Raw genomic sequence first — 27,530 nt, 5'->3', positions numbered from 1 at the left:
AGTAGATGACGCGTCACTAACCATAACTTAGGCAATGAACAAACATCCAAATAACCAAGTAGATTTTAAACGGAGCATACACCAACCAAGAACATAGCGTCACGATGCTTCCATTTGTCAACACCCCACACACACACATGCCACAAAATACATTTGAAACTATGCACATAACTACTCCTACACATCTCACATATGCTAAAGAGGTTCGTTGCAGAGGGAAAAGTGTGCATGCCTGGTATCCCATAAGGAACGGGTACAATGACTGACAAGGGCAGAATGAGTATAAATGACAGCATTTAGGAAAGAATGGCTGCTTCCCTTTTGGATGCTTTTTGGTTTTATGAGGTTGGGTGCCTTTCCGAGACTGAAAACTAGTCCAATGACAGTAACAAAGAGTAGCTGCATACACTACATTTTTTATGTGCAATATATTTTTTTAATATCAAGTGGTCACTCCATTTGGGCCACGGAAAATTGAAAAGTAATTACAATTTCAACACCATACTTTCATGGTTGTCTAAGGAGAAGGATTGATTGGAACCATACATAGAGCGCAAACAGGTACTTAAGAAAGATGGGTCCAGGTGCTTCTGAGGGAAAGCAGTGAAGTCCTCGCGTTCGTACACAGCAGAGACAGAAAACAGGGACAAAGAATAACTTGTACATCACTCGATCCAGCGATTAAAGATGATGTAAAAATCGGAAGGCCTTGGGTTGCCTTCTATTGATCACAAGATTGGGATGGAAACGTAAAGGTAAACAGCTCCAAGCCTCCAGTGTCATCATGGCTAAACTAAGGACTGGCTCCCTTGTCTAGATTTCACAAATCTCTAGGTCTTGACTAGCGATGGACACGTTGATCTTAAATCGTGGAAAGGTTTACACATGTAAACAAATGCCGTATTTCTAATGCACCGGCAACCAGTCGGGAGATCGAGGTTGCAGAGAGATATGTGAGCTTCTCCATAATCCCCGAATCAAACTAGCAGCTGCCTTTGGAATAGGCCTGGGTGGTGAACTCCATTCCATTCACAGAGTTTTCTGCAGTCTGCGCAGATCGTGGAGTGCAGAAAACGGAGATGCGCGTAGTGCAGCTGAGTTTTTTCAGCCTCGTCAACTGTAAGTTGGTGAGCATGAGCTGCTGCTCAGGTAGAATATCTATGTGAGCGGCAGGAAGATCAGCGTGAGCGGCAGTTCGCTCGCCTGCACTCCACCACTTGCGGAAGTTCGCAGAGTTTTTTGTCACTTCCACCCCGGCCTGCTTTTGCAACATTTGCAAACAGAGGGTCAGATATTTAGGTAGGCCAACTATAAGGAAATATAATAAACTATCCTGGATAGAACCAGCGTTTGCATTATGCCTTTTCTAGCAGCAGATCTTATGAAAGGGGGGCCTTTCCCGACTATGTAGAATTGGGAATTCTGCTGTACAGCTGGGTTTAACGTGTTCTGCAAAAAAGGCAGGTCCTTGTCGATTACTACTCCCAGATGGGAGGCCACCCATGCGGTCAGGTGCTCGTCGGGCAACCCTTGCATACAAAATATAGGCCAAAAGCAGCTGGAAGTGGTAAAAGCCAGAGTGCTACTGAGTATGGAATGAGCTCTCGAGAATGTGTATGTAACAGGTTAGGATGGAGGATAGGTACCAAATAATCTATTGGTAAAAAGAACACCTAGCAACTTCTCAAAAGACGCACCAGGAAAAAGGTTTTTGTATTAAAAAAAAAGAGCGGATGCTCCTTCTTCTGCTCTGATATATGCCAAAGAACAGCAGATTACAATTTTTTTTATCTTGTGCTTTTATGGCTAATGTTAGCCGAAATAAAGTTGAAATAACAATTAGACAGTAGAATAGTTCTAGTTAAATGCTACAAAAAATAACAGCGTCTAGGGAGCTAACTTTTCAAGGCAAATAACTTTAAAAAACATAATTCAAAGTGCATTTACCTTTCTTTTCAATGGCATCCAACAGTTTGATGAGGAATGCAGGTGCACACTCAGGGGGCGAAAACTGTTCCGTAATATCTAGCAACGAAAAGGCTGTAGGATAAAAAATAAAACAAGTTAAATCACATAATGTTCAAGTGCATTTACAAACAACTTGAAACCTCATATTTACAAAGTGTGTAATCTTTAGTTCGTGTGAAGACTAAGCAAATGTGAAAACTGAAATCAGTTTTTGATACTTGTGTCTATTAGCAAAAAAGCAGTTTCCCCATTAGGCCGCTGGAGGGAGCCAAACACGTATACAGGCCACAAGGCAGGCAACTTGTCATTTTAGCTTGCTGTTCACCCGTACAAACGTTTCATTTAATTACAACAAAAAAAGCACCCGTGTGGTGCGAAACATCACTGTATGTTGTCCTGATGAGGGTTCAATTTAAATATAAGATTGCTGGGGTCTCTGCTCTTCACACATTCCGTACACTCACAGCGCAGCAGCACTCCGAACAATGAAAGCACTGATGCGGCCCTGGTGCTGGGCCCACGCCTGTGCTACTTGAACCAATTAAAGGGCAGCTTTCGGAGAGTCGTGCTGCGTATTGCAGGAGCGCGCACCGACCATGGCTAGCAAGGACTTTGTGGCATTGTGGCTTTGGGAAAAGGCGGTCTGCGGATTACCAGAAAGGTCCACGCAAAGAAACAGCAGCACTGGTCCTACAAGGAACGGGCGGGGCGGGCAGTTTATAGACGTGAGCAGTATTTCTAATACTGGGGTTACTAGGTAAATGGTATAGACTGGCAAACTTTTCACCGATTTGTGCGTTTTTTATTTATATAGGTGCAGCATAGAACGTTACACGAAGAAACACTGGAGAGCTGCAAATCTTGACACCTTTGCAAGATGCTGCCATTAGCCAAGGAGGACACTTGGGGCTGAGCTACGCTAAAATCATTAGTCTGCTGTAGCAAAGACGATGTGCCAGTCTAGAAGAGGCTATGGCCTGTCCACGGGAATACAACGTCAACACAGGCTGTGTATTATTCACAAGGCCTTAAACAATAATGGACCTAATTTTTTCAAAAGAGCATTCAAACTGTACAAACCCAGCCGAACACTACGTTCTTCTTCGGCCCAACAGCTTCAAATCCCATGCACAAAAAAAGTATCATGGGGAGATAGACGTTTTGTAGTGGCAGCATCAAAATTATGGAATCTGATCCCCTCCTCTGTCAAAAATCAATCCTCACTACTCTCATTTCGCAAACACCTTAAGACCTGGCTCTTTAACCAGTAAGACGTCAGTGGAACCCCTGCAATCTGCAAACTCCAGCGCCGAGACACCGAAAGGTATTTGCGCGCTTTAGAAATTTAAAAAATAAATAAATAAATAAATAGTGTCAAACCTCTGCTTTAGTCTTATAGGGGAACAAACGTATATCTTGAGTTCATGGGGACGTATTGCAAGTGCAATGCTGTTAACTGCGTCTGAATCTTTAGAAGTATGAACATTTGCGATTCCAACAGTGTTACGTATAGCACTGCTGTATACCTTGCGTGGACCTGCTAAAAGCTGTATTTAATGCAGCAAAGATTTGCTTCAATAAAACCGTCAAGTTGACGAACTGGATGCAGAATTTAACGAAATTAATGTCTCATACATGACCCAGGATAAAGTTGGGGAAGTTAAATAAATTAAGTGGTAGCCTCCCTTTATGCTAGGACAAAATTGTGATCACAGGCAATATAAATCATAAGGATTATCAGCAGTTCAATTGCAAGAAATGCTTACTGATTTATATTGCGTCAAGGAGTATGGTAAAAACCGAGCATGATTAGAAATTGAAAAACGTCACACATCCTGCCGAGCCAATCACATTGATGGACTTTGGACTTCTTTCTAGAAGGCTACCAGTGTATGAACCCACCACTGTGATACCAATATCCCAACAAGCGAGTAAAATGCAATTGAACACAGGAAAGAGGTCACCAGGTCATCCAGGCCATGGAAAATATGCAGAGAGATAGCAAGGAGATTTCATTATGAAGTAAAAGGACGGAAGCTTAAGAAATAATATAGTGCACATCAGAGGGTGGACTGGGAACATGTACTCAGGCTTGTGAGAGGAAAAGCGAAGAAATGTTATAAGCCAGGAACTGGGAAAGTATAGAATTGTGGGAATAGAAAAGGAAAAAAACTCAAAATGGTAACAGTCCGTAAGAATTCACATTTAATACGCACAGAGCAGTGATTAGCACTCCATCACCCACTGATACCCAAGAAGTTGACTATGGTTTAAAGGAGATCAGTCTAAAGGGTGAATTGCTGCAACTACAAACTGAGTGATGAACATGATGTAAACCAACTGAAGTAGTAATGGACCCTACTAGTGGGAAAAGGAACCCCCAAAAGAGCCTCGCCCCATTTAATAATAAAAGCATGCCTGCCCAAGCAGAGGTACCTTAGGATTCCAAGGTGCCTGGAACTGGATCATCCCATTGGTCACATAACTTGTAATCAAGCAGCAAACCGAGACTCACTTGGCCCCCAAACCTCGGTTCACTGCACAAACCTACAGACAAACCCAATAAACTCGACAAATGTCGACAAATCTCGTGCGACCAATCCTGCAGGGTTAGAGAAAAAAAACGGTCTCCACACAAATAGGGCCCCCTAGCAACTAGCAAACGAGAACAGCTATGCAGAACCCTGCTACACTCAGTATGTGCAAAATTATAATCAGCGGCTCATGTAGTAAAGGGCAACAATGGCCACCATCATGTCAGGGGCCATATCAGGAACAGCAATACTTTCAATTCAACAGGACTGCAGGAATGGCCCATACAAAACCAAACCCCTTCAAACGCCTCTCCAACCAATTACAAATTCTGTGATCACACGAAGATTTCACATAACATGTTCTGAACTGAGGCGGTAGGGATTCCAGCACAAGTAGAGTCACATAAGAATATGATCAGATTACATACACAGTCGGAGTAGCTTTCAAGACATTCTGTTGACCGTGTTGAATCCAAAATGGTTACTTGCTCTGATAATTACAAATATACAGCAGAACTTACGACACAGAAGAGACTATTATTCAAACTTATGATAAAGTTACAGGACATGTAATCGGCTTGGGTTATTGGGGGAGGGCGGGTGCTGAAAACACCTTGCTAACATAGGTTACAACAGTAAAACAAGGAGCATATTAACAACAGTAGGGTTTCTTCGTTATTTAACTTAAATCCAATTCATCTGCATCCTTCATTTCAATTCAATGCCTTTGAATCGGGAACTTCTTATATCCAGATGCAGTGCACCTTACAGGTTCCCCCTTTGGCAAGCTGAGTGGCACTCCATAAAATCAGCGAGTTGGACTCCAAAAGTGCGGATTTACAGCATCAAAAGTGGGTCTGTGAATGACACCCATACACATACACACACAAACAAACCGGCAAACAAACCAGCCAGGAAACGACGGCAGCTTAGCAGGAAAACAAGCCTTCCGTTGGCAAACGTCGAAGTGAATGAACTTCGACTACATCCCCAACTAAAGCCATGACAAATGGAGTCCCCTCTGCGCCTTTAGCTTCCCGCAGGAAGCAGCAGTCACCGGCACAATGCAACGAAGCACGTTCACGTTGTCCCCAAGCACACTTCGGAGCGCCAAGCACGCCTGGGTACCTGCTTTGGAAAGGCCTTTCTGCTTTGGTGAATGCTGCACGGCGGTGCAGAGTTTGGGAGCGGAGAGTCCACCTTTCAGAAGCTTGGACATTTTGCAGATTCCTTTCCCACAATCTAGGATCAGTTTCTCGCCTAAAGTGATCATGGTCTCTCAGAAGCGGGGGGCTCGCACTGGCCAGGCAGGGTCTGTGAGCTGCACTGCAAGCGAGAGGCGCGAATGGCGGCTCGTCCTCCCTGCCTTTCTATTTTTACCCCGGCAGAGGCGACCAATGGGCAGGCCCCGCGGCACCACGGCAACGGCGGCGTGTGGAGGCCACAGCATACCTGGCATTGAAGTGCTGCCAGCAGGGCTCACAAGTGCAAGATGAGACCCGCGCACAGCTGCACCTTTCCGAGGAGCCGCTTCTCGGTAGAAAGAGATATTTTAGAGTAAGTACCTGGCAGCATCATGTGGAAATTTAAAGCTTGGATATTTGTTTCCAAGACACCCGAGCCGGTTCCTTATCACTGATGGATGAAAGGTGTGAGAAAAAATAGCGGCCGGCCTATCGGATCGTCCAGTTGGCTGCGTGCGGGTATGTGAAGCCGGCCCTCGTCACCACGGGTGGCATCGGTGATGCTTTTAAGGCTCATCCCCGGGCTGCACCCTCGATGCTGAGAGATGGGGTCTGTGGGGCAGGGGCGGAATTCATTGCTGGGCTCAAGTGGCTCGCCAACCCTAGTTCGAATTATGCGGTACTGTGTGGGAATACTAAATGATTGCACGAACATTACGGCCGTGTATGTCCCACCACTGCTGCCTGTCCTACAAACTGAAAAGAAACCAAGGAGGCGGCGGCGGGTACTGGTGTCCGAACAATCCCCGGGCGTAAAGCCCGATGCCAGGACAGGCACAAATAAAGCCTGGGTCTGGTGAGCAGCGCGGCAGGATCACAACTCCAGACAACAGCGCAGACGACGGCCTGAAGCGCCCACCAACGAGCCAACACTGGGTTGTAGAATGCCGAAGCCTTCAAAGGAGATCAGCTTAGCACGAGTGGAATTTCCCTGCACTATAGGAAACGTTGGTCTGGGCTTGGAATCCTAGAACGTTCTAAAACAAGCATTGAAAATGCAATAGGTCTCGCCCTCGTTTAAGTTAAAGCAATTCTGTTTGTAATTAGGTGGCTTTTTAGCTTTGCTTTTATTAGTGTTTTTCAAACTTTCAAGTACATAACATGCATATGTATGCGTATATGTATGCATGCATTTATATTTGTATTTATATAGATATGCATATATATATATGTTTATATATGTATGTATGTATATATATATACACACACATACATATATATAAATGCATATATATGCATACGTAGAGTGATTTGTAGAGAGTGAGTAGTTGAGTAGTAGTGTGAGTAGCAGAGAGAGAGTAGGAGTGAGTAGTAGAGAGTGAGTAGTAGAGAGTAGTAGAGTGAGTAGTAGTGAGTGAGTAGAGTAGTGAAGAGAGTATTAGAGTAGCAGAGTGAGTAGAGTGAGTAGAGCAGTTGAGCGAGTAGTAGTGTGAGTAGTAGAGAGCAGTAAAGAGAGTAGTATAGAGTGAGTAGTAGAGAGCAGTAGTGCGCATTGTAGAGAGTGAGTAGTAGAGAGAGTAGTAGAGAGTAGCAGAGAGTGAGTAGTAGAGTGAGCAGTAGAGTGTGTAATGGAGAGTGTAGCAGAGTGAGTAGTAGAGAGTAATAGAGAGTGAGTAGTAGAGAGTGAGTAAAGTAGTAAAGAGTGAGTAGAGTAGTAGAGTGATTATTAGAGAGTGAGTAGTAGAGAGGAGTAGAGTGAGTAGTAGAGAGTGAGTAAAGTAGTAAAGAGTGAGTAGAGTAGTAGAGTGAGTAGTAGAGAGTGAGTAGTGTAGAGTGAGAAGTAGAGAGCAGTAAAGAGAGTAGTATAGAGTGAGTAGTAGAGAGCAGTAGAGTGCATTGTAGAGAGAGTAGTAGAGAGTAGGGAGTAGAGAGTAGCAGAGAGTGAGTAGTAGAGTGAGTAGTAGAGTGAGTAGTAGAGTGAGTAGTAGAGTGAGTAAGAGTAGTAGAGTGTGTAATGGAGTAGCAAAGTGAGTAATTGAGAGTAATAGAGTGAGTAGTAGATAGTAGTGAGTAGAGTGAGTAGAGAGTAGCAGAGAGTAGTGCAGTGAGTAGTAGAGAGTGAGTAGAGTAGCAGAGCGTGTAAGAGAGTGTAGCAGTGAGAAGTAGAGTAACAGAGTGAGTAGTAGATAGAGAGTAGCAGAAGTGAGTAGTAGAGAGGGTGGTAGAGAGAGGGTGGTAGAGAGAGAGGGTGGTAGAGAGAGGGTGGTAGAGAGAGAGTGGTAGAGAGAGAGGTAGAGAGAGAGTGGTAGAGAGAGTGGTAGAGAGAGAGTGGTAGAGAGAGAGTGGTAGAGAGAGAGTGGTAGAGAGAGAGTGGTAGAGAGTGAGTAAAGTAGTAAAGAGTGAGTAGAGTAGTAGAGTGATTATTAGAGAGTGAGTAGTAGAGGAGTAGAGTGAGTAGTAGAGAGTGAGTAAAGTAGTAAAGAGTGAGTAGAGTAGTAGAGTGAGTAGTAGAGAGTGAGTAGTGTAGAGTGAGAAGTAGAGAGCAGTAACAAGAGTAGTATAGAGTGGGCTTCATCCTGGACTCCTCCCTCTCCATGACCAGACAAGTCAACGCCGTCTCCTCGTCGTGCTTCAATATCCTGTGCATGCTACGTAAGATCTTCCGGTGGGTTCCCACCGAGACCAGGAAGACGGTCACCCAGGCCCTCGTCACCAGCCGTCTGGACTACGGCAACACCCTCTACGCCGGAACCACCGCCAAACTCCAGAAGAGACTCCAGCGGATCCAGAACGCCTCAGCACGACTCATCCTGGACATCCCCCGTCGCAGCCACATCTCCGGACACCTGAGAGATCTGCATTGGCTCCCGGTCAACAAGAGAATCACCTTCCGTCTCCTCACCCACGCACACAAAGCCCTGCACAGCCGAGGCCCAGGATACCTCAACAGCCGCCTCAACTTCTACGCTCTCAAACGCCAGCTTCGTTCGACCAGCCACGCCCTCGCCGCCATCCCCCGCATCCGCAGAGCCACCACAGGGGGACGGCCCTTCTCCTACCTCGCCGCCAAGACATGGAACTCCCTCCGCACCCACCTCCGCCGGACCCAGGACCACCTCGCCTTCAGGAAGCAACTCAAGACCTGGCTGTTCGAGCAGTAGCGGATCCCCCCCCCCCGCGCCTTGAGACCCTCCGGGTAAGTAGTGCGCTATATAAATACGATGATTGATTGATTGAGAGTGGTAGAGAGAGAGTGGTAGAGAGTGGTAGAGAGAGAGTGGTAGAGAGAGAGTGGTAGAGAGTGGTAGAGAGAGTGGTAGAGAGTGAGTAGTAGAAAGAGTAGAGAGAGTAGTAAAGATGAGTAGTAGAGTAGAGAATAGTGTAGTGTAGAGTGAGTAGTAGAGAAGAGTAGTAGAGTAGAAAATAGTGTAGAGTGAGTAGTAGAGAGTGAGGAGAAGAGAATATAATAGTAGAGAGTGAGTATTAGAGAGAGGGAGATAGAGAGAGACAGGCTCTGAAGATTAAAACCACACCTCTGTCTCAGAGGGACATCTGTGTCACTGCCCCAGGGCAGCAGCTCTAAAAGAAAAGAGCAGAAGTGTAGGCACAGCGAGGCCAACAAAGGGAGGGGCAGGGTTGCTTACTGGATCGGGGAGGAGATGGGGGGGGGGGCTATTCTTTCACTGAGCACAACTGTGCCTTGGCTGGGGTTTACGTCGAAGGACGCAGCGTAGGAGTAAACACAAAAGCCCCACAACGGTACCTTTATGTGCTCTAGCACCATGTACAGTTGTAGCCACATCATTGACACAGCAACCAACTATCGGTCTGGTCAGCAACAGGAAATGCCTAAAAAGAGCACAGAACTTTAAATAAAAAAATGCATACCACACGCTAATAAAATAACTGTTTGTGGGAATGATGTGGAGGGAAGGGGGATAGACGACATTACAGCGTGACAGGAACTGAAAGGGAAAGAGGCGAAATCGCAAGAAGGTCGAAACAGGGCAAGCGATTGGTATTCTGGTAGACAGCAACATTTAAGCAACGTGTCTCTGAGATAGACAGATGGAAGGGAAAACAAATAGTGCTTCCCCAGTAATTAAAGGCAATAGTGTAATGCTGCGGGTAAAAGATCCAATCCCGGTTGGTGTGCCTAAAAGGAGACATGGTGGCAACAAGGAATGATTGGGATGCCTTCAGTGCAATCATTGCACTGCCTTTGGCATAATTCGTGACGCCAAACGACAAGCACGAATGAAAGCTGAAGGCAGAGCTGGGACAAGGCTTCTGGAACCGTATCGATTCCAAGAAGGCTTGTATGACTAGAGCAGTGAATGCGATGCGAACGTCAGGCAGAGACCTAAAAAAAATGTCATCCTGCCATCTCTGCTATCAACTCCTTGCATTTCTAAACCAAGCCTTGGTTATTGCAACCCAATCATTGATGATTCTACAAGCAACATAAAAATAAACCACACAGTTCTTGGTTAAGAGAAAGAGTTGCATGGTTATTAAACTTACTGGCACTCGGGTACGATTCATTTACCCGCCGTTTAAGTATTCAACGCCGTGTCAAAATCTAACCGCTGACACTAAATCGAATACCAAGCCAGAGAGCCGGAAATGCAATACTTTCCGTAGCACACCGACATCTGGTGCTCGTTCTAAAGTGGGGCTGCAGCCCCCTTGCAAATCTTCTTTTGTGCGGCCGTTAGATCAGGAGAGATTAAAAGCAGACCCCCATTTGTCAGGGTACCAACTGTCCTTAAAAGGATAAATGGGCTGCCTACCTTTCCTCTCAGGATCCTCTATGGCCAGAGGCTATCAAGTTTGCGGCCCCTACTCCATTTTTTGCAGCATACTGTACTGCTTACGTTAGGTAAGCCCTGCAACTCTGCTTACAACATTGAAAAAATGAATTATTAAGTAATAACTTCTTGCTCTCAAAGTTGGGACGGTATATGGGTGGCCAAGCGGGAGGAAAGAGGGTGCGCAGCAGCTATGAGCCCTCTCAAACAGGCCCCACTCCAAATCCAGTGGAAGCACCCAGGTGTGACTTGTGCTTCTTCCGAGGGGAAGCATTTGCTCTGTAATGGCCCCAAAAGACAAAACTTTGCTTTCATTGGCTGATGGAAAAAGTCACGAGGCTGTCCCCTCTATTGTCACCTTGCGGGAGACGTGGCCCGCCGCCTTTCCAAATTGTATCACTAAATCGAGTTTTCGTTAAATGCAAACTGCATTTTTGACAGCCATTTTCTTTCGTTTGTGTAATATAAAAGATCAGAGGCGATGACCTTAGGAGGTAAACTCAAAATAGAAGCAGAAAGGTGTAAACCACATTAAATGAACAGTTCTATTAGTCTTCTGTGTAATGTCCAAAATAATACTTCCAAGCAGGAACCCGCAGGGAAAGATTCCGATGATTTCAGAGGTACAAAGTCGACACAGGTAAAGAATTCAACACCCTTTCAGTTGACTGGGTTTACAAGAGCTGTGCAAAGGTTCTTTAAAATATAGATATCAGTACTTGCAGTGCAGAATTTAACAAGTATTTCGTCTGTAGCACATGAAGGCTGGCATGGAATAAAGTTAGAAAAGGCAAAACTAGACCAGTGGATTACAGAGTAATGTCAAAGGGCAGAGGCAACAGCTTGTTTGCACTACTCAGACCCCCCCCCAAGATATAGCGGTATGAATTCGCAAATTTAGCGGCACAAATTTGGAAATTTAGCGGCACAAATATGGATTTTTGCAGCATTTTTGCGGCACTTTATTTTACTCATAATCATTCATTTTCAGCCTGAAATGGCGAAATCCTTGGATTACCGGCTAAAACACAACATAAATAATAATAATGAAAGTTTTGAAATGAGGCCCTTGGACTAAGGCGCTCTGGTGGTCAAGAAAGAGCTGCGATCTGCTCGGTTGGGGATCCAACCCCTTAATCCGTCCTCTTGAAACGAGTACCATGGGATACAAACACAGGGATAGACTAAGGAACATACAGACAGCTGCCCGACACTGATGATCACCCCGTAAGCAGAAGGAATTGACCCAGCCGGGCGAGCGGATCAGAGGAGTTGGGACTAGGCTGCTGCGTAAACCCTGTACTGGATGGCGTTATGAGGTTGGATGGCGCTGGTCACCAAGTGCCGGACAAGTGGCACCTAGGAGACTCGTAGGCAGCAGAGACCAGAGCAGACATTGCGACGTCAAGGGGGGCCGCTCCGATTGGTATGCCCAGAGGAGGCCTGGGCAGGTGGCGAAGTTGAAAACGGGCTCGGCGAGCGGCAGTCACTGGGACCATGAAAGGCAATTATGGGGCGCGCTGTGAGTGACGAGCCGGCAACAGTGCTGCTCATGAGACTCAGCTCTGGAGATTTAACAGCGGAGAGGCCTGAAGGGACTGGCATGACCTCTCCCTAAGCAAATGCCGATACAAACAGCCTGACACAGTAAAGTTGTGGCGTGGTACTTCTCAGGTAAGGCCTGAAAGGGCGCAGGCCGTATGACTGAGGGCTGCGAGGGGCAGCGCCTGAGAAAGGAACAAAGTGCTCCGAGCGTGTGGGAGGGGGGAGGGGGGGGGGGGGGGTGAGAACCAGGCGGGGCCTACTGTATCTGGCCTGAGATTATTACGGGGAGTCACTGGCCCACTGAAGTAACAGTGGTGATTGGCTAACACCCTTCCTACCCTTCCCGAGGATACTATTTGAATAAGGTGCAGGTGACCCACTCTGCACCGAAGATAACTAACGGACCCATTTCAGGCTCCTAACAGGGAGCATAAGGCATTTCCCGTGACATTAGTCAACAAGATGGGAGAGCTTAAAAGCCAAGGAGTCCCTCAAATCAATAAGATAGAACTGTGCAGAATTGGATGGATTTTTTTTTCAAAGTTGACGATTTTGCGGGCATTTTTGCAAAAAATAGCGGCATTTTTGCTAAAGTACTGATTTCGCGGCAAACCGCAAAATCCAGGAGGGTCTGACTACTTCACTACTCATCATCACATCTCATCACACGGTACATTTAGGAATCACTTTTTCTAAGTGCAGATCTTGCTGCTTAAAGGCAACAAGATACACAACAAGGGATTCAATAGATTGTCTTAATGGTTATATTTACACAAACTTTTATTCTGTCACTTGGTTTCTGTAAAGACTCAGTTCTAGTATTTCAAACCCCAATCTCAAGCTGTGAACTACTGCTTAGTATGGATTAAATGGGTTTGTGCTGGCACACAAGTATATGAAATGAGACTTTTTTTTTACTGAAGTAGTTAGTTAAAGGGTTGAATTGGTTATCATGAAAAAGGCACTTGGTCGTGAAGAATGTCTCGCTGCCTACCAAATGTACTCTTCAGGTTCCACTGCACTGCAGAACCAAAAAGTCGTACCATGAAAAAGAGGTTTATGGTGACCTAACCTACAAGGAAAGTGTTAGATAGTGCAGGTCATGAATATTCAGAGCATGGAAATAAAAAAAAAAATAAAAAAATAAAAAAAATGTTGAATATAGCAACAACAACAAAAATCCGTGAGCTACTAAACATATTTACAACTGAATCGCAGAAGCAGGCAATACACAGGTATGATCTGCACAAACGCACCAGTACAAAAATTCGAAAGGGTTGAACTAAGAATACCACACATTTTTTCACAGTAGGGGTTATGCCCACAGCCCAATATCTGCACTGAAGCGATTCAGCTAGATCTAATCCTCACAGACTATATACTAATAGACAGACAACAAACAGGCTAGAGAAGCTTGAATGTTTCAGAGTCCAACTTCTGAGTACTGCTGCGGGAAACATGCTGAAACCATTATCCTTTCTTCTCCCTGAATATAGCGGGAAAACTTTCCATTCTGGAAGTCCCAAAAGAATGCCCTCTGGGGTCCTGGATAAGGAAACGTAAAGGTTTCTTGTACCACTGGAAGGGCCTGCTGCCGAAGACCATGTATTTTCTGCTAATATCAGACTAAATACATAAGTGAACCTCGTGTATGATCATTCTGGATACCACAGCGGACTAGCAGCAACCGGAGTTTTCTTACTGATTATATACAATGTATATTTTTACCACGTGATGTTCCTGGCCTTTTTCAAAGCAGTTTAGCCAAATTGAGCCAACTTGAAACCATGAGAGTTAAAATGTCTCACCAGATTGCATACAGTAAGGCACAAGTCTCTCTCCCATGCAGAATGGTCTGTGCTGGATTCTACTCCCGTACAAAGCACTCCTTTCATCGTTGACCCTACTCTTCTAACCCACAATTTACATCTCTATACAAGTCTACTACAGACAGTTCAGCCACCAAGGTAATAGCCATGTAAGGTTGCTGGTCACATTGTTTAAAATCCAGTCTCACTTTTACAGGCACACTTCACAGTTGCCAGTTCATCATTATGCGTGTGTATGTTTCACAGACATTAGAAGATCTTGGTCGAAGATGCTACGAAGAGGAGGCTTACATTTTTATTATATTTTCTATTACGGAGTTTCTTGCTGGCACACAGCATTAAAAGACTTACCGAGACTAAAATCTTCCACACTATTCATATTTTAGTATACCCCCAACTAGAACACTTCCACATGTGTATGACATTTTTTTTCCATCTCATGTTGAAGGCCACACTATGACATGCATACTGAAATCTTTCCGTAGAAGAAAGCTAGGAAGATTGAGCTATACAAGCCAAAAATGCTACGGTTGCCCCCCAAAAAATCTATTTTGTCCTTCTCGGTGATCACAAATTGATAATACAAATGTAAACAAGGTTTTTCTCTATTCAAGTCAAAAAGGCTTTATTTCGATAAAAATTATCATAAAAGTTTTTCTCTATTAACTTTCAAAGTAAAGAATACTATCAAAAAGCATTTTAATCAGTTGTCTGTTATGCCTTCTTCTATTCAAAAGCAAGGAAGCAACTTATGCCGGAAGCGCCTACTGGGCTGTGTTTAAGGCTGTGGTTTAAGGCGCGTATGAGCAATCAGGCAATAAAAGGGAAGTCAAACCTAAAACCTGAGAACTAGGATTTTGTAAAATGGACATTCCGAACAGTGATAAGCCGCTATCGTGATACTACTGCCCTGCACACGCTCCATTGCCAAGAAGAGAACTCACTGTACCTTACTGCACTCACTGATTTCAAGTGCCTGTAAAGACCATTCGGTCTTTAGCGAGGCCCTTCAAGAATCACAGCGAAGCTGAGTTTTGTGCACAGTAACTTTATGAATTATGAGCTGTCAGACACACTTTTCCCTCTGCCAAGGAATATACTTCTTAGAAACAGGAGCTATAAATAAGGCAACAGATGGCTTCCGCTGGCTCCAATCAGAGCCCATATAATCTTTAAAAAGCAATCTGCGGTAGACAGCAGCGAGATTATGGTATGCCTCCCCCTACAGGCCATGGGCAGTTCCTGGGAAAAGGCAGGACCTGGGCCAAAAATAAGCCCTCAAAGACTGAGCAACCTCTGCCAGGGATGTATGGCTGGAGCAGTGCCATTTAAACACTGTACTGATGGCGATCTGTGCATCCTGACCAGGCAGGATACAACAACGCTCTGTTTCTAAAAGAGCCGACTTTTAACAGCTTCTAGCTGAAGACCCGTAAGTAAAAGCAGAAAGAATGCTGCGTTGTAAGGAAACCTAACAATTCACAGAATTAATTTTCTTTTTTAACGTTTCCTACTTTTACTTCAGAATGGATTAAAAGTAAGCAACGCTGCTCGTTAACTGAGCGTTCAGAAAAGCAGAGGGCACATTCCGGGCAGTCTCAGAATGCAGTATTGGCAGGGCTGGGATAACTGATTTCACGCGTTAGTGGATGAAAAAGAGCGAGTCTTCTCTGCTAAAGCGGCTGCGACAACACTGCCAAACAGTAACGCACACGAAAGCCATGTGACGGAAAGTTCGCTTTCACCTCCACGAAGGCGCTCGGTCTAGAAAAGTCGGGGACTTCTGGTGCTACTATCGAAGGGCCTGTGTTAAGAAGGGCTCAAACAAAACGGAGGCAGGAACGTCCTTCCAAAGTTTATTCATGAAATACGAAAACAAACTCCTACTGTACAGGCGTCGTGTGTGGCAGCCCGGGCTGAGACAGGTTCAGTACTTAGCTTTGTTTTTTTTCACCCCTTTTTAGAGCCCCTGCATCTCCACTCTGACTATCACTGAAAGAATTAGCATCCCACCCCGACATTTAGATAGCAGAACCCCCTGCACCCCCATACCTCCCCCCGAAATGTGGCTCTAGTTGCATAGTCAGCCAGCACTCCCAACTGCTGCTTCTGGCAACTGTCACTTCCCAACGTTCGCCACCCACATACAAACCTATCACTCACCAACCTCGTACCCCCAACTTTCTACCCCAATGTCCCACACACCTTTCCCCCAACACATAACAATCAAAATCGAAAGAAAGGGGATATAGGTATAGATATATACAGATAAATATATAGATACATATAGATATAGAAATATAGATACAGAAATATACAATCACACACACATAGGTTCATTACAATGGTTGAACTAAGCCCCTGTATATCATTAAGACAAGTTAATAGAATCACTAGACATTTCAATTTTCTCTTTTCAGTCATTAACTCTTTTAAGATGCCCTGGCAATTTCCCCTCCTTCACACTCCGATGTACCAACATTTCAGGAACACTGAAGTTCCACCACCTGCCACCACATGACTCCAACACCTCCCATTCACCCTCACATTGGGTTAATTCCCTGGCCGATCAAGTATCTACTCACATTCTCCTGAAAATTCCACTCCTAACCACCATGTGCTCTAGCCCCCTTACACAAACGGACATGGCGTAAACCCCTCCCAAGAGGAGAGTCCCCTCCCCCTCCCGTAGACTTTAGCAACTGCATCCCTCGTAGCCTTCAAACACCAGTGACAACCTGTTTGGTGCCTTAAAAGATCGCAGTTTATTAAAAACATAGGTTATACATATTCAAATCTTCATGGTCATGCATAACAATCCGCTTAAACATTCATTGTCCTTGCAATTACAGTTCCTTAGTCCGTTCTTGTTTACTATCTGCTCTCAAGCAGACCAATATCTGGGGAGGGGCCCAAAATACCTGTGCTACTGCTTCCACAGTGGTAGGCTTCAACTTGCTAACGACTGGTACTCTCCTTGTGCGATGGGGGAGTATGTGCCTTGTGGGGCCAGTCGCCACCTTCTTGACCTCCATCGCGGCTTGGAAGCTCGCCCCCTGAGTGGGGAGGCAGAGCCTGCCCTATAGCGACCAATTGCGGTCGCCCCATGTTCGCGGGCTTGCGCCACCGGGATGGGGGCGGGGGGTGGGGGATGGGGGGGAGGAGGGCAGCTTCCCACCTCTGGGTGACGTTTGTCCCGGGCCCCCATCGGGTCGGGCCGGCTTCACCTTCCCCGGCCTCCAAATGTGCACACTTCCATCCACAAGTCTTACTGCGCCTTTCAACACACTTACAATCCCAACGGATGAGACAACAAGATGCTCCCTTTTACACCAGGCCGGGTTTCCTCACTCACACATACTGACCTACCAAAATACTCCATTTGCCTATATTCCTGTATGATAACATACTTTGTAAAGCTTTCTTCCATGACAACCCATGCGTAGGTGCCAATTGTATTGCCTCTTTGACCTGCTCAACCTGGCCATTACTTTTGGGATGATACAATGACGCCCTCACATGCTTGATCTCACACTGTTCTAGAAACTATTTCATTTTACCAGATCTGAGCTGCACACCGTTATCAGATACTAACGTTTCTGGTACATGTTCCCTTGAAAAAACATCCTCCATAAAAAACCACCTCGGTGGTCACACTACCAACCATATGTACTTCCGGACACTTAGAATAATAATCAATGAGAACAATAGCTCCTCAGATGGTAACATGGCGAATGGCCCCATAAAATCAATTGCATTCATTAGCCTCAGGTAAATCTATTGTTCGTAAAGGAACCACCACAGGTTTAATCACCCTGTTGCTCATTTGACCTGCATTACACTCCCTCACCCAACGATCCACCATACCATCCAGCCCTGGCCACCAAAAATGTTCTTTAATGTTCCTCCTGGTACTTGACACCCTCCCCACCACTCCACCCTCCCAGGGCCTTCATGACCCAGCTTACCACTACATCCATGCATTCCGATTGGAGGTACAATCCTATCTCGGCTCAGGGCAATACCACTGCATAATTCCTTTTTACCTTCCAAAAATGTGCTGTACTCCCCTTGTAATTGCCGCTCCGATGGCCATCCATTACCAATAAATTAACTTAACACCCAAAAGAACTACATCATTTCCCATTTCATCCATTTCACCTCAAGCAACTGCAACCCATTCTACACATCACTTCGCCTACCGCATGTCACATCCTAAAACTTGTACTCCACCCCACACCCACTCTCATCCTTTTCATGTGTGTGTAAACCAACAGCAACACAATTATTCTTGCCAGGAACATGTACAATACCATGATGATACATGTGCAACTTTGAAGCTAAACGTGATAACTGTGGTGTAATCAGAGTACAAGACGCATATGCTATTACCACTCATTACCATCCTTCTTCTTAGACAATAGCGCTCCAACCCCGTAACCACTTGTATCCACAGATAGTGTACTATCCACACTCATTACAAATAATTTTAAACATGGTGCATTGACAACATGTTTCTTGATCACTGCAAACTCCTCACTGTGCACCAGCCCCAACAAAATGAAACTTTTTTTTTTAAGCAAGGCCCGGAAGATCTCCACATTTGATGTCTAATTCTTCACAAACCGATAATAAAACTTAGACTCCAAAAAAAGGCATGAGTTGATCTTTACTCTTGGGCTCTGGAGCATTCATGGCTGATTTTAGGACGAGCGTCTTCCCTGGATAGAACATGCCCCTGGTATTCCACGTGCTTTTTTCCAAAATGACACTTTTCTCCTTTGACTGATAGACCGTTCTTCATTACAGCATGTAAAGCCTCCCTCATCTTGAGCCTTCCCAAATATCAAAATGTCGTCCTGATACACCTTTGCACCAGATATGTCCGATAGTAACCCTCGACATCTCCAACTGGAGCACAGCAGATGCACTTGCCACACGAAACAGAGCATGTCCTCATGTGTTATAAAAGCTGTGCAATGCCTATACTCAGGATTCAGTGGAGTCTGATAAGCGCTGGTCAAATCAGTTGTAACAAAAACAGGGTTTATTCGTAAAATGCGAAAACAAAATACTTCTACATAGAGAGCGATGCCAGCCAGCACTCCCAATTGTTGCAACTGTCACTTCCCAACCTTCCATCCTCCACATACAAAAGTATCCCTCACCAACCTTCTACCCAAAATATTCTACCCCAATGTGCCACAGTCTGTGCCTGGTGGCAAAGGCCAGTGCCGACCCAGAAATGGTCACTTTAGCGCCGAAGCTCCTTTCTGCCTGGCTTAGTATTTAAGCTGCTGGCATCTTTAATGATGAAAGTCCTATTTTGCAAATTACTTCAATGAAATAGAAGAAATCACAAAATGCAAAGGGAAATTGAGAAATCCATTGCATTTCATTTGAAGCAGCGAGAGGCAATAAACCCATTTAATGGTTCATACATTCTGAAACTTCAGTGGCCTCATTCGTTGACACAATGTTCCTTCTTGAGTTCGCCAGGTACTAAAGGGTTTGGGCCCGATCTCTAGGGGCCTTGTGTGTTCACAGGCAGCGCCTCCTCGGTTACTGACAGGAGGGGCTGCCTTCCGAGATGCCAAGGCTGCAACAAGAAACCCACATGCGAACGAACCAAGGCCGAGCGGGGGGAGGAGGAGTGGTAAAGGTGTCCAGACGGTCAGGGTACAGAACCTAAATATAGTCTGCTGGCTAGACTAAACTCCTACAGGTCAGGCCAGGCCCTCCAGTCACATAACATGCATTATAAAGTCAACGGGCACCACCAGGTCACTGAAATTATCCGTGAAATGTTCAATTACAAAATGTAGCTGCTGCGACCCACCACAACCAATGGACATGCTAACATTCAGTTTTAAGAGCCTACAGAAAACGTTCTTTTTGGATAGTGCACCCGAGGACAAAACTGCCACAGTTTGCTAAGTGCTGATCAATCAAATGCCATCTCTGGTTTCAAATAGCAGTTCAACAAGTTACAAATAAAAATAGCAAACCGAATAGCTGTAAGGTGCATCGCAATCTGATCAAAGTTCAAACATCAAAGTGTGAAATCATACACAGTAGTAAAACACAACTATTAGAATTACAATAACAAGAAAAACATACTCGCATGGAGCTGGAAAGCATTAGCTTTCCAGGTTAAAAAGACATAGTGTAAAGCCTCTTCTCAGACACCAAAGACACTTGTTCCTCAAGCCCAGCCCATGACTTTGGGAAACTCATCACTAACAATTAACTTGAAGGTTTTCTACTTTCGAGTGGGATGTGCCTGCACTCAAGATCAGTGCTTATTACCTTTTTTAAATTGTTTAAATGTCTTACCTACTCAAACACTATGTTCCAGGTCTCTAAAAATGAACGTTTCAAGTCACTCGCTTCACAGAAAATAACATAGTATTACAAAGGTGACACCGGTAGAATGCTAAAGTCAGATAGTGGATTGCTTTACATAATGCAACATTTTAGGAAGTTACGTTTCATGAAAGTGAGGCAGCTGAAAGTGTAGCACAATGCATACACTGGTCTGTGACAAGCAGAGCACTACATTATGTAGCGATATAAAATGAAGGAGAGGGGAGAGGACATGGTTTCTGGGTCTTGGCCATTTCCCAACCCAAACAGAAGAGATAAACACAGATTTGACATTAACCGCCTTCCATGCTGGTGACGAACCCCAGCCGTCACGCTCTGCGGCGCTCGTGTGCTGATGACGGCTGGGGTTCGCCATGGCCCGCCCCTGTTCTTTTGTTTACCGCACAGCGGCAGAAACGGCCCAGCATGGAAGGGGTTAACCTGGCAGGCCGGCTTGGATGCGATAAGACATACAAGTTAAATAGGTGCGGCTAATGTGGTGGGAGGGCCCAGGACAATTAGTGTGGCAACCCAACCAGCAGACATTGCAAGTAGTAGGTACACAGCTTCATTGGATCTCAAGAGTGTGCACGTTCATGTGCTCATCAAATCTAGAGGTGGCGAGAAGACAAAGAACAGGAAGGGCCAAGCAAAGGGTCAGCTCTGGCTCCAGGAGCCGAGCCCCGAATATACTTGGTATTTAAATCATGCAACATACATGTTGGAGAATGATATGGTGTCTTCAAAATTGCAAAAAGTGTTACTTCTTTTAACACATGGATGTATTTCATCTTAGTATATCACATCCTCTGCATTGAAAAGTATTTATGAAATGTGAGATTTCAAACATTTACTGAGCAACACTATTGCCCCTGCTCTTATGACAATGCTATTAGTTAAGTAAGAGGCAATCCAACTGTCACATGTACCCTATATGTGACCTTGATTCTTATTATAGATGGCAATTAAATCAAACAGGGGTTTTGGGCAGTGCATTTGAACTCGCATATTAGAAGTTGTTTTCTTATGTGGTAATGAACAAAAAGGCCAGGAGAAATTAATTACTAGCCTTAGATCACGCAATTTGGTTCAAGCCAGGATTGATCCCAGATTTTCTAGTTTCACAATATGCAATTCAGCCACTAGATGGGTCATCTATTTATGACATGAAAGCATAATGCTTTGTCTTTTATTTTTTTTTAGGATTAGGTTAGAGCGTGGGTGGCAAGCAGAGTCCACATTTTATTTTAGGGAGTTTGACACAGCATTTAACCTGCCCACGGACATGAGAGTTCTTCGAACTAAACAGAGACTAAGTTAAACGTCTTTTCGGCAAAGGGGCATTTGCTGGGATTCGCAGGATGTTGGGGCGAGGCCAGTATTCAGGCCTGGCTCCCCATGTTACAACATGGACGACCGCTCTAACCACCATGCACTTAATCTCCAGTGAAAGTTCGGCTCATTTTGGGCTAGAGGTTCTAAGAGGAGCTCGAGTTGAGCCAGGGATCTGGCTCTAGCTTTCAGTGGCTCACCCACCTCTAAAAAAAACGGTCTGACTGGGGTTAAGGGCCCAGAATTCGGCAACTGACATTTGGAGAATATAGTCATTCAAGAGGCGGCCGAATGTTCCCCCTGGGTTGGTTTCATTGATTTCTTTCCAGGTTAGAGATTCTAGTGTACCTGGTTCGGCCTGTCTTAGTTTGTGACACAGCTTAAGATAGGTGCCGCCACCTCTATTCAAATCTATGTCAAGAAATTAATGTGCTTGCAGGCAAGACGCAGATATACAGACTGTTCTACAACTGAAAAAATGCTACTCCAAATGGAGTGCTATGCTCAAAAAAATACTGAAAAGGATAACATTTCACGAAATCCCAACACGAAATACGCTCCAGCTAATAATGAACTACGCAGAACTAACTGCAAAAGCGATATTTTTCCATTAGTCTCCCGTAATACTAAAGACACTTCACTTTCGAAATGTTATCACCCTCGGCCCAGTACATCAAATTGAAACCACATTTGATTCTCTTTCCCTGCACATATAGGCACACATCAGTATAGTGTTCCTCCTTCAGCACAGGCCCATTTTTTCTGGCATGCTGTAATCCTGCCAGCAGACCAGCTTTGCTTTTAATAAGAAGATTTGCCAACTTATACAGGAGTCTCCCCAGGCGATCTAATAATGAAACACATGTTAATACTTGCACTGAAACTTGCAGATGCATTTCTCTGAACAAAATACTGACAGTTTCACATTTTTCTTAGCAGGTTGTGCACTATTTTGTTTTTTAGGATAGAAAGGTAGTAAATGCCCAGCAGCCACTGAATGTATCTCAATACAAGACAGTATTATATGCCTCGACCTGAACAGGATACGTAAACTGTAAAAACATTCAAAGACCTACATTAAAAACAGAACTATTAATTTAGCAAATATTCAATGCTCGTTCAATAAATAGAGAAGGTTGCAGACCACCTCTGCAGGTTTCAGAAGGAGAAGGTTTGTTATTTTCTTGTCTAGATACAGAAAAGTCATCTCTTGCGTACTCCTTGCTTGCACGCTTCACAACCGTGCTTGCACTGACAGAAGTGCAGGCTTATGACTGCAGAGCTGGCGCGAGATTTGGTCAAACAAACCTTCGGAACTACGTCACAGCTATAATACACAAACATCACTTTATATCAACTGTCTGAACTGGACTCAGTGGTTCCGCACCAATACGTGTGACTAAAGACCTAATTCATTCTACTTTTGTGAGAATGGATATGGAGTTGTAAAGCATTAATTCACCTCAACAAATATTTATTAATTTAAAGTGCTGGGTATCCACTACATTTCCAGAGGGTCTGGACCGATGATTACTGATTTCCAACTCTAAATAAGTTTACATTAAAAGAATATAAAAACAGCGCTTATTTACGTGGAGAGGATTTCCTGAAAACAACTGGAATAATGTGGCTCTCCTGGACAGACTGGCTCGAGAGGCCAAATGCTCGGTGCAATAGAAATCTTGCGCATACCACATGCAATGAACTTACACACTTCACGGTTAAGAATACGCATCATTGCCCAACGTATCTAAAATATGTATACACAGTAGTATTTAGTGTTGTATAAGCAACTTGCGCCACAGACCAGAAGGGCGCATGTTACCCAACATTGAAGCAAGCAGGTTATGAGCAAGATAAAGTTTCCTGCAAAGGCCAAACTTCTCTCATTTGACACTAGTCACAAGACCGAGGAAAACAACGGGTCTTTGTTCATATTTCACATGCTCCTTATCTCCATTCGGATACTGATGATCAACATTAGGCTGCACTTTTGTCTTCCTGTGTCAGAAATCTCAAACAGTCACAACCGTAAAACTGTGTGGTAAGGATAGGATCCTATTTGCTTCTAGCTTTCACAAAAGGGTAACTTACAGTATTTGAGAGCCATCAAAAAGGGCACTAATGCTTTCCCCATCCACCATTCAAAGTGTAATTCTCAAAAGGCAATTTAAGTGTCTACGTCATTCAACGCGATGATAATTCATGCCAGGCGAGCACTTTGAAAATGCCAAAAACAGCAAGGCTTAAGGAGTGACCAAGCCACCAGGTCACCATTGCACTAGTAGGCATGACAGCGTCAACTGATGTGGCGCCACAAATACTTCGATAACCAGCAAAGCCATGCCTGATTAAAGCAATAAATAGCCTGACTTCGCTGATGGAATCTGGCACATGCATCATTTCAGGTGCACAGAAAAAAACTGGCTTGTCTGCTACAACATAACTCATCACTGGAAATGAATCGGACTGAAAAGGTAGCTTTTTATAAGAAAACATTCCTCAACAGTCTACTCTAACAAAGGGCCGGTTTTACGATTGAAAAGGAACAAGAGGTAAGAAAATGTGATTTATTAATTTGAGGAAGGAAACTTAAAATACCCCTTAAAATTATCAGGGGAAGACTGCACCAGTATATCCTTACACTAAATGAAAAATCAACAGCACATTGGTATAGACACCTGGTACTGCTAACTACAATGAAGCCCCTTTTCTCTTGCCAAGCCCCCAAGTGTGATGAAGTATCAAAGAGATGACTACCTTGGATCGGGAGAGCTCCCTCAAAGGAAAAAGAAGGAGGTCCTACAATCAAAAGCCCATTCATGAGAACGATCTGGACCACACTGGATCCCTGAACTGCAGCACATAATGAACCAACGAGGGGAAGATGAACAAGAAAAAAACATCTTGTTATCAAATGCATGGACTCCTAATGAGGAACAAGCGTAGGACATGCAATTCCCTCAGCGGAAGACAAAAAACGTTTCAACAACGTGATGTTTTTGCTCTAGGTTCCCCTGCCCTTCCTTACAGCTTCTTTAAAAGAGGATAATGGTGAGCTTTCTACTGACCCATTAGTCTTAGAGCAAACCTCACTACAATCTTTAGTCTCCGTGGAATACTTTTAGGACGAACCTCTGGGCGAAAATGAAAGGAAACTCTGGACTGGGACCAGGCGTCCTAACAAACCTAACTCTAAGGCGTCCAATTAACACAATCAGAAGGTGCTGGAGCAGGTTCTCCTACGCTACCAGTACACAAGTAAGCAGCCCTGCTGTCTGGTGGCACTTGCTGAAAGAGCTTTGCCCGAGTACTATAGAGTACGCACAAAGTTTCCTGCTGGAAAAAAAAATCAATAGTAAAATATACTAAATTAAAAAAAATCGTTAAATATGGTCTCCTGAACAACTGCTATATACTGGCGACACTGTTAGGTCATATTCACCAGCTTCATCATTCATCCAAGCAGTAACCTTACTCAGCTGACAAAGTCCTCTAGACATCATTTCCTGATCAAGCAACCAGTTCAGACAAAGAAAATATGTACCAATTAACAAAAATAGGGTCAAACGAGAGAAAACTCTTCGAGCAGACTTCAAGTACAAAGGCTGGTAAAGGAGGTCTTTGGCCAATCCCTGCAAAGAATGGGTGTACAACTTTTATATCCAGGTTGCATGCACATCCCTCCTCAGTTCTGCACCTCAACCTATGTGACATGTCAAACCTTAGTTCATTCATCGACAGGTTTATAGATCAGCTCCTATATTTGGTGGTGGGCTTAAGTGTCGACCACAATACACCCAGGTACTAGTTTTTTTTTATCATGAAATGGGGTCATCTATTGCTCCCTAAGCAAGCTGTGACTCGCACTGTATTCAAGACATCTAAAGAGAAGGAGAGAAACGACTATTTCTAAGATTTTCCTTCTTCGAATGTAAAAAATCATATCAGAGGCTGTGCAATGTTGATCAACGTAACATCAAGGACAAACAAGTTCCGGTGGACGTTTTTTTTTTTTTAATAACTTAGGGGACTGGAGTTCAGCTGCTGTAGGGCAGTATATTTATTAGAACGAAGCGAAGGAAAAAACATAGGAAAAAGCAAACGTTAGCACAACAAACTAATACAAGCACATTGAGGTCCAAGCAAAGCTTTCTGCAACTGGGCAACTTTCAGCATCTTCATGGATACTTGAAATAGAAAACGGTTTCAGTTTAGAGGTGAGGTTGAAAGAAATCACTCCGTATGACCCAAAAACCACCAACTACAGATATATTTTAATATAAAAGAAGAAATAACCATATTGCTTTTGCACAATTAAGCATATGACAGCACATCCTCATGAGAACAAGGCGAAGAGCCAAAAAGAAAGTTAAAATATGTACTTATAACCCAGATACGCTGCTGCGTAATTGAAGTTTTTGTACACAGACCTTACACATCAACACATCATCAGATCAAAGACTTTTTAAACCTATAACTAGAGGTACCGAATTATTCAGTAAACAGGACAAAATACATAAAAGAATGTGGAACTGACAAAATATATCAAAACAAGAATTTTGGAAAAGTTGATTAGTAAACCAAATGGTGTTGCCAAAATGAGTATGTGTCTTCCACTTGGCAGAATATGATGAAGGTCTACAAAAGTCCAATTGGCGTCGTGCTCCCAATGAAGCATCCAGACTGACAGCTTAGAGTATGGTCTGGACCTCTTGCTCTTTGGGTCTGGGCCTCTAGCCCTAACCACTCGGGCACTGCTGCTTCTTTGGCACGCCTCCTATGGGGCAGCAATGACAACGTGTGTTTTTTCCCCCTACCCCCAAAACTGTTCATACACAAAAAAAGTGTAATTTCTTGATAAATACTAGTTCAATTCTGATCATTTCTGGTCACAGCAATACAAGTTAAAATGTTGAGGGCAATGATCAAATGAGTGTGATTTGAACCCAAACAGAAGCAGTTAGTATGCATCTTGAGGTACACACACAGGCTCACCTCAGAGAATGGTTATTAAAATTACAGGACAGATTGTGTATGATTGCACACAATTCAGTTAGACGTCTACGCAGTGGGATCAAATCGGAAGGTGAGAAAGTGCCATTAAGTTGTAATATTCCTTCTTGGGAGCCCTTCTGTTCAAAACTATGGGTCGCATAATTAAGAGGTCTACTAGCGTAGACCCAAAACTGCTGTCCCTCCTTGGTAAATGCGGATATTCACATCCCCCACTAATAGCATACCAGAAACCACCAATACAGCACTTACTTGGTAAGACTTGTCATTTTACATCACAACGCTGAATTCTAGTGCTCTCTCCGGTCTTGGCAATACCTGGCATTTTAGCCCATTGCGAGCCGCCGAAGCATTAGCAGCAGTGACACTTTTATTAACCGCATCGCTGCTGCGGTGATTTTTGCGCTGTGCGGCTGTTTTCCATTTACCGCGATACATGACGAGCTCAGCTCGTCATCCGCACACGTCACCCGTGGCTGATGACGAGCTGAGCTCGTCATCAGCATCGAAGGGGTTAAAAGTGGGCAAGATACAAGCGCAACGATTCTTTCAGTACAAACTCTACCCTGTGCAGACTGCAGACAATATAGAAAGCAAACAGGAATGCAAGATAAATTGAGCCTAGAGAAACTAATAAAACCTGCCTGGTAACACCTTTAGAACGATGTACTGCAGTGCTGGTATTGTGGGGGCAGATACAAGAATGGATTAAAGCGTTAAAACCATTTCCTGTTCAGTGAACTGCATAGTGAGGGTAGGAGACTGAAGAGCGTTTGGGGGAGAGAGGAGTGAACCAGAGGAAGCGACTTGGTTAGTGGCAAGGCACTGTAAAGAGAACAAATGCCACCATGGTTTGCCAGGTAAAGAAAGAACCTTAATTTGAACATAGCTGGGAGCTATTGCTTCAGAGCATTGAAAAGTGAGAAATGCAACCACCTACAATAC

At 44.3% G+C, this 27,530-nt stretch overlaps 1 protein-coding gene across 2 annotated transcripts in view; it reads right to left on the bottom strand.

The window, feature by feature from the left end:
- PIK3R1 (phosphoinositide-3-kinase regulatory subunit 1) overlaps window positions 1-27,530 on the bottom strand; it is a 103,918-nt gene that overhangs the window by 35,054 nt on the left and 41,334 nt on the right. Inside the window, exons 1-2 of one of the 2 annotated variants that reach the window (XM_086960708.1) lie at window positions 5,631-5,865; window positions 1,948-2,040 (exon numbers count right to left, since the gene is read on the bottom strand). In XM_086960708.1, coding sequence (XP_086816834.1) covers window positions 1,948-2,040; window positions 5,631-5,775 — 238 coding nt within the window. In that variant the 5' untranslated portion in view covers window positions 5,776-5,865. Of the gene's footprint in view, window positions 1-1,947; window positions 2,041-5,630; window positions 5,866-27,530 lie in introns of those variants that run through there. The other variant, XM_086960709.1, reaches the window with a different exon arrangement.

Source organism: Lissotriton vulgaris, chromosome 3_1, assembly GCF_964263255.1.
Source record: "Lissotriton vulgaris chromosome 3_1, aLisVul1.2, whole genome shotgun sequence".
Lineage (NCBI taxonomy): Eukaryota > Metazoa > Chordata > Amphibia > Caudata > Salamandridae > Lissotriton > Lissotriton vulgaris.
The sequence above is the reverse complement of the archived record's forward strand: the minus strand, read 5'-3'. Positions and strand labels throughout refer to the sequence as shown.